An 8,587-nucleotide genomic window follows, 5' to 3' on the forward strand; every position below is an offset into this window, starting at 1 on the left:
AAATATATAATTGTATTGTATTTTACACAAAATTATCAATTATAAATTGAATATTTAAACTTTAATTATAATACATATATTTTTTGACGAATTAACATTCCAATATATTAGATCTTATCAAACAAATAGATATTCTTGAAAATGATTATATTATTTGCGTTTCATTCTTCAGATATTTTATGAATTTATTCCAATACCTTGAACTTATTCGTCAAAACACGAGATTATCAAAAAATATCTATATTATCTATAACCTTAGATTGTAAAACAAAGCAAAATTTGCAAATTGAATGACACGATCAAATCATAAATATTCCCACAATATGTAAATAACGTATTCATTTACATAAGAACACAACAAATTTTGTTACATAAGACGTATTATTATTGAAATATTTATATAGAAAAAGACAAAAAAAAGAGAGATCAAATACAATATATTGCACATTCATCCAAATCAATAATCATTTTATGTTAAAAATAATATTTAATATTAAGTTTGCTATATTTTTTTTATATTTACATAGAACCGACAGTCGATAATAATTCGCACACACACACATACACACACACACAAATCGACAAGAGTCATATATAGTTAAATGCGTATACAAACATATCATCTAGTCTACAAACATCAGGTTAGTCAGTCAGTGGCAAGAAAAAATGGCGGATGTCGAGTTGAACGTCGACAACCTGATACAAAGATTGTTGGAAGGTACGTGATAAAAAAAAGAGGCCTCTGTGAAAAGAAAGTGTGAAGTTGTTCTTGGTAATATAGTCTTCAGTTTAGTGTACAGTTAATCAAAAGTTTTTTCCGTAATACCCAGTGAAAATTGCTCGATATGAAGTCGCGCCGCGTACATCGAGTATATATACATTTCTTTCCAGCCAGAGGAAGATTAAATCGTGCGCGATCTACTTTGTCATCCGATATCTGTGTATCACGAGTCTACAAATGGTTTTCCTTGAGTTTCCTCGTTTGTCGAAAGTTCGTTTAATTCGTGATCCGTAGATATTAAATAGAGAGAAAAGATAAAAAAAAGAAAAAAATATCGATCTTCCAGTGTTGCAGTTGTCGTAATTCTTTAAACATGCCAGACGTCTTTGGATTTATTCCGTATTTTTATTTATTTTCCCAGAAAGCAAAACTATTTTCTTTTGTTTGTTCTCTTTTCTCATGCTACATGTCGGAACTCTTTGCGGTAAAGTATACCACACGCAGAAAGACCAGGTTCAGAAGAAAGCCAAGCTAAAAGATATTTTCTCGTCGGATTTTGTCGGTACGCAATAAGGAAACCACCCCATGTAGTTTTTTCCGTTCTTTAGTTGCGTCTTTACCTGCCTCAACGTCGTGCGTGAACGCTCGCCATCGTTTGCTTATGATTTATAATGTAAAATGAAGTAGAAGCTAGATATAGCATTGTGGCACCTGCAATATTGAAGTTCTCCCAAGATATCATCTTCATTCTCAATCAATTTTATCATCATATTGATGATGTCCCATTAGCTTTTAAGGTATTATTGATTATACGTGAATTTTTTTCATTGTGATTTATTTAAATTAAAATTATATATAAAATATATAGAATAGTATATTTAAGATAAAATTTTTGTTAGTTAGGATAAAGCTTTTGGGACTATCCATATAACGAGAACATTGAATTCAAATCACTTTCTGTGAATAATAAACCATATAAAAAAAATAATTTGTAACAATCCAATTTGCACGTAAAATATTGCTTGAATGCAGATTAGTTTATTTGCATGCTTGATATGATACTTGTCAGTGTTGATTTAAGCTTCTATAACAATAGTATTTGTATAATTATTATTCTTTTTTCTTATCAAATTACTTTTTTGGAAAATAATATCACATTCTTTTTCAAGAACTTATGGCACAATTTGATGTATTATCACAAATGTTTAGTATCAATATATATATATTGATGTTGTTTATATATATAATCTTGACATATGTTTCTATTAATGTGTTCAGTTAATGTATATTACAACACTGACTTTATTTATTAAATAATTTGTTATAAGATTCTTATTTAATATATAAATAAATTTAAATTCTTTTTCATTTTTTATAAAAAAAATTAACAAATATTAAATGGTATACAAATATATACTATGTATAATAAATTATGTATGTTATATATGTGTATAAATTTTTAATAATTGTTTGATAAAAAATTTCATTTTTTTAGAATTGCAAAAAATCTTATTTAATTGGAATGAAGATGTTAATGCTTGGCGAAGAATAATAATTTTTATTTTTTTTTTAATATTTATGATATATTATTTTATGTTTTATCTATAACTACATTTTTTACCAAGTATCTATTCAGGTATACGAATTGATAATGCTATTAACATAAATTGCAATACGCGACTAAAGAGCAATCCAAACTACTGCGTGTGAATAAATATAACGATGACGATAGCTACAATTTTTTCGTCGTATGTTCTGTTTCCGTAAATAACTGTATTATTAATAGATGTCATTTCCGACATTTTGTCATTTTCGAATTCTTTATCATTCTTTCGCAACAACTCCATCTTTTTTGTTTCTCTCTCTCTCCATCATTAATTATAATGCTTAGATACTCGTTGATGTGACCTTGCTGATATGCAGTTTTCCAATAACCACCATCGGCCCAGTTTAACCGCACCGTGAATTCCTTTATAACTATAAATAATCCAATGATACTGATACAAGGTTCTAAAGAATAATCTACAAATGAAATTTTACATTTCTTTGTTCATTAATCATTTATTTATGATTATTCCATATATTCGTCTACACATTTTCGTAATCTATATTCATATATCACGATCAATGGTACTTACGCGTGACCACCAACTGATTTCAAGCTTTTGTTTTCGACTATTCCACAAGTTTATGCTTATACGGCGTATTATTCGAACTCATACAGCCGCTTAATCCTTTCGAAGCATTATAACTACAGTATACGACAACCTTTTGTGTCCCCGATTATTGCATCAGAAGAAAATATATATCGTATCGCTTGATGTTTTCATGATTGAACCACCTGCGTTTAATTCTTTCATCTTTACAGAATAAATCATTAATGTTGTTATTTATACAAATATATGACTAAATCTTTTTATAACATTAATAATTTTTTATTGATTCTTATATTTTTTAATATTTGACAATATAGATTAAATATATTCTTTGAATTTAAGAAACTTTCAGTTTTAAAGCAACTTTAAAAGCTCTATTTACAAAACAGTAAATCATAGTATAAATTTATATAATATATGCATAGTAAATAAGTGAAATTGAATTAGAATTTTTGATTAGATTTCGATAAAGTTAAGTTATTGAAATTTATTAAGTTTTGAAACTTTCTTAAATTCAAAACTAATATTTGGTTATTCATAAAATATTATAAAATAAAAGGATTGGTAAAAAGTGTTTTAAAATAAAAGAAAATATATAAGATCCAAATATTGTTTCGAAGAATTAAGCATAAAATGTGATATATGAATAACGAACTTTGTCACTCGAGTCGATCGAAAATTAACTCAACAATCCCGAACATATCAGACGTATTTATATAAGCAACAATAGAAAACCCGAACAATAGGACGGTCCGTGGAATTCGTGTAATCGTATTACCCTTGTCCCCCCTTTGAAAATCGGTTCTCGGCAATCAGATACCTTCATGCTCCAGCGTAGAATTATGCTCGATGTACCTGTGACAAAACGACTCACCGATGCCTCGCGATGCGTCGCCGACATTCCGGGAACGGGCAGGAAATGCATTTAAACGTGGAAATTTTTGGGCGCAGTCCGAGGATGCCGACCAGGAAAGACCGTCTTAATGTCGGAGGGAGAGGTGCGTGGCCTTTGTCTCAAGTCACGGGAAATTTTCCTTCAACAACCGATCCTGCTCGAATTGGAGGCGCCACTTAAGATCTGCGGTGATATTCACGGCCAATACACTGACTTGTTACGGCTATTTGAATATGGCGGTTTCCCGCCAGAGGCGAACTACTTATTTCTTGGTGATTACGTAGACAGGGGCAAACAATCGTTAGAGACGATATGCTTGTTGCTTGCCTACAAGATCAAATACCCGGAGAATTTCTTCTTATTGCGAGGCAATCACGAATGCGCAAGCATAAACAGGATATACGGGTTCTACGACGAGTGCAAGAGGCGGTACAACATTAAACTATGGAAAACGTTCACCGATTGCTTCAATTGTCTTCCAATAGCCGCTATCATCGACGAGAAGATATTTTGCTGTCATGGAGGTCTCAGTCCAGATCTTCAGGTGATTTTAATATTGATTTTTTGGGAAAATTGTTTTCAAAATTTTTTATATTAAATATACAGAAATGATTAAAAAAATTGAATAATTTAAATTAATTTGTGTCAAATATTTTTATATAGCTATTATTTATAGAATTTTATAAAATTATTAACAATCATAAAAAATCATTTAGAAAATAAAAGATCGTATTTATTTAAGGAATTTTTTAAATATTGATCAAAAGGTGAAGTTTTTTTTTTTAGACAGGAAATCGTTTATAATATTACGTGCGGAAATATTACGTTAAAGATCGATGTAGTCTTAAAGAGCATTTTATAACAACTTAACTATTTTATGAAATATAATATCGGTTTATTAAATACTTACATAAATAATTTACAAAATATTTTGAAATAATTTCCGAATATTTATATTTATTAAGAAATAAAAAGTGTTAAAATGATATATACAAAATATGTTAGAATTTGAAATATATCAAGAAATAAAATAAAAAAAATTATAATATTAATAGATTTTTTATCTAAATAAAATTTTAAATGTTATTTTTTCGTATATTAAATTAAAAATATATTTATAAAATTTAATTTTATAATACTTATAGTATAATCATAGACAAATATATCATGTGAAATTTACATTTATGAAAGAAATCTGATATTCAATTTTTATTTAAAAAATGAAAATTAAATTGATAAAATTTTAATGATAAAAAATTGATAAAATTCTAAATTTTAACAATATTTTTAATTTTATGGGACTTGATTCGTGTCAACTATCAATAAAAATCTGTATCTTTAAATGTTTTGTTTTTAGAAGCATCCGGTAACATATAAGTTTATGAAAGAAAATTTAAAAAAGAACTTGTCGCTTGGAATATTGATTTTCTATTTATAAACTTAAGAAAAAAAATATTAAACGTTTGATCCTGGTTAGAATGTCAAAAGATTAATATTTTTATATAATAAACTATTGATTTTTATCATTCATAAAAGAATCATTTAAAAAAAAAAAATTCTTAACGCTATTTTGCTTTATTATTATTTCTTATTTTTCTATTAAAAATTATTGAATAATTATTGAAAACAAATCTTATCATAAATAATATTTACTTTATACTATTATTAATTTAAAAAAATGTACAGTGAAAAATATTTATTATTCTTTTTTCAACAGAATATGGAACAAATCAAAAGAATTATGCGTCCAACAGATGTACCTGATACTGGCCTTCTCTGTGATTTGTTATGGTCAGATCCAGATAAAGAAGTTCAGGTATAATGTTTTTTCATTATATATTTGATTATACTTTCTAGATATTTCATATAATATTAATCTAATACTGGACTTTGTTTTTTATGTTCTAGGGATGGGGTGAAAATGATAGAGGTGTATCTTTCACATTTGGTCCAGATGTAGTGTCGAAATTCTTAAATCGTCATGATATGGACTTAATATGTAGAGCACATCAAGTAGTCGAAGATGGCTATGAATTTTTTGCGAAAAGACAGTTAGTTACCTTGTTTTCCGCGCCAAATTATTGCGGAGAATTCGACAATGCCGGAGGAATGATGAGCGTCGACGAAACTCTAATGTGCAGTTTTCAGGTAGGATTCATCAATATTTAATACTCATCACCCATTTTTGCATGCTGCATTTTTGTTTAATTTTTATTCATTAATCGTATACGTGCAGATTTTGAAACCATCAGAGAAGAAAGCTAAATACCAGTACTTAAGTTTGAATACCGGTCAAGCCACCAGACCATCTACACCACAAAGGAATCCAGCCAAAAAGAAATGACAGCCTTGTACTCGGTTTTTCCTTCAGTTAAGGAAGCTCGTCGATAAGGCGACCAAATTTTTGTTAAGGCGCGAACATTAAGAGCATAACATTGTATGATATGTTCTATCACTAACTAGCGGTTATGCCAAACAGATGCATAGCAAAGAAAAAAAAAACAAAAAAACAAAAAAAAAAACAAAAAAATAAAAAAACAAAAGGAATGAATGAGACACGTAGTGATATTTGATCGTCGAGAATTTTTTGTGATCGTTAAAGACTTTAAAAAAGGCACGTTTAATTTTTTTCTTCGAGTATAATTTCAATCTAGCATTTTAAGTAATTATTATGTTGACTGATTAGTAATTAAAAAATAATCGATAGAATGGCTCCCGAGTGCTTGTTATGAAAAGTTTAAAAACAAACAAAAACAAAAAAAAAGAAGTAATTTTGACTTTGTTAATGCTTTTCCATGAGTATTACTTTCATGTTTTAGAATAAAGTAATCAAGAGAAATTATCTCTTCCTTGACTTACATCTTAATATGATAATTAATATAGTTATTAAAAAAAAAACTTTTCTTTCACATACATTTAATTTGGAATCAAGGATCACTTCCGTGTTCTCAAAATTATTTATATGTATCTTCTAAATATGGGTGGTCCTTTAATTGCCATTAATGTTTAAAAGGAATTTAAATTCTCATTCTCATTTTAACTATTTATTGCTTCCATGTTGAATGTTCAGTGTAATTATTAGATACATTGCTGATTACTCTTAATATTTCTCTTAATAATATCATTGCCATCGCTTTGCAACTGATTTAATTATTATTGTTTAATGAAATGCGCTATATCATGTACATAGATATTCTTTTATTTCACTCCATACTTTTTTCTATTTTATTTTTTTCTTTATTCATTAAATCATATCTCTAAGCACGTTTGAATACTTTAGTTTCTAGTATTCGCACGTTTAAGATATGTTGTAGGAATATTAGATTGTTAATTCTCTAAGAATGAAAAATAAGAGAAAAAATAGAGAATCAGTATTTTTAAGATGATGATTCTATGCAGATTATTATTACTGCATTTATTTGAAGGACATATACTCGAAAGAAATAAATGGGTATTAAACATTATTTCAAATGCAAAATATACTTATTACAAAGTTGTATTTAAGAAAAAGAATCTCAATCATTGAGAGATTTTAATCTTGCGATAAAATAGGTATATAAAAGTATATGTATTAAATCGATCTACGAAGTACCAAATCATTGAAATGTAAATCATATTTGTTAACGGATAAAAAAGGAAAATCCTCGGATGATTTGTCATTTCTAAGAACATTTCTATTTCACTTTCAGATGTTTTGAACTTTATTTTTTCAAATATAACTCGATTTTTAGGTATATAATTAATTCATATAAAATATATACTTAATTTTAGTTTCTTATTAAGTATTTAAATAACATAACATTTATATAATATTTCATTTTTATTCGTACTTTACAAAATATTAATTTTTTTTAATTGTTTTAAGAAAAACTTTTTTTGCATTAATTACTTAATAATATAATTGTCTGTTAAGTTGTGCAATATAAAAAATAGTTTTTACATAAATGAAAATCTAGAAGAAGTATCAGAAATAATTTGAATATCGACGTATAAGAGATAAGTAAGAATATTTACCAAAAATACATGAAAAATGAAAGAAATAATTATTTGAAAAAAACGAAAAAAAAAAAAGAAAAAAAAAAGAAAACAAAAAATAGATTATACCGTATCATCAGATTAACTTACATAATTCCAGAAATGAATGAAATGATCAAACTTATTATCTGAAAGTGAAATAAATCAATTTTAATGCATTGTTAGACGATTAAAAACGATTATTAAGTTCGTTTATATGAATATTTATAATTTATATTAAAATTGTTATTTAAGGAACGAGGATGAATCATAGTGATTTTTTTATATATTCAAAGATTTTTAATCAATTTATTATAAATGAATTAATTATTATAAATTGTTAAATAGAGAAAAAACATGAATGGGCATATTTGATGAAGTTGTGACAATTAAATTTTCTCTTTTTAGCATTTAGGTAAATTCTACAAAGGTTACGTGATTTAAACAAGGCGACTTAACTATGGCCATTTTTCTTCCCTCACATTCGCCATTGACTTGTTCCCCTATTTCTCTCCCCCGTTCCCGATATAAGTTTAATTGTAAAAGAAGCGGTTGTGATCCCTCGATATATGCGTTTTGTCTGAGACTCATAAATTATACACATAGATATTATATTTGTAAATGGCTGATCGGTCGGGATTCGACGATGCTCTGTCAAATACAATAATACTAGTTATGTGCACATAATCAGCTATTGTTACGTTAATCGAATCTCGACAGAATAAGCTAATTCAATAACATCCTAAAGATGTAAAACTTTCAGATAATAAACATGCATATTGTTGTACAAACCTGTTTCCG

General features: G+C 27.2%; 1 protein-coding gene and 1 long non-coding RNA gene across 3 annotated transcripts; one reads left to right on the top strand and one right to left on the bottom strand.

Annotated features, from left to right (window-relative positions):
• Positions 1-562: 562 nt before the first annotated feature.
• LOC100863600 (serine/threonine-protein phosphatase PP1-beta catalytic subunit) lies at positions 563-8,577 on the top strand. 2 transcript variants are annotated; one of them, XM_003690341.4, is made up of 6 exons: positions 652-718; positions 1,212-1,283; positions 3,829-4,316; positions 5,490-5,588; positions 5,681-5,920; positions 6,009-8,577. In XM_003690341.4, exons 1-6 carry the CDS (start codon positions 667-669, stop codon positions 6,114-6,116), a joined length of 1,059 nt encoding a protein of 352 aa, XP_003690389.1. In that variant the 5' UTR covers positions 652-666; the 3' UTR covers positions 6,117-8,577. The 2 variants fall into 2 exon arrangements, with proteins under 2 accessions (XP_003690388.1, XP_003690389.1); XM_003690340.4 differs by lacking the exon at positions 1,212-1,283 and having other exon boundaries at positions 563-718.
• Positions 2,260-3,971, bottom strand: LOC105736507 (uncharacterized). The gene is made up of 3 exons (XR_001112677.3): positions 3,752-3,971; positions 2,860-3,081; positions 2,260-2,743 (listed from the first exon to the last, which is right to left on the bottom strand). It is a non-coding gene; the product is annotated as an uncharacterized LOC105736507 (long non-coding RNA).
• Positions 8,578-8,587: the final 10 nt, after the last annotated feature.

This window comes from Apis florea, unplaced genomic scaffold, assembly GCF_048593485.1.
Source record: "Apis florea isolate Af1SG1 unplaced genomic scaffold, ASM4859348v1 contig_1615_pilon, whole genome shotgun sequence".
In the NCBI taxonomy this organism is placed as follows: domain Eukaryota; kingdom Metazoa; phylum Arthropoda; class Insecta; order Hymenoptera; family Apidae; genus Apis; species Apis florea.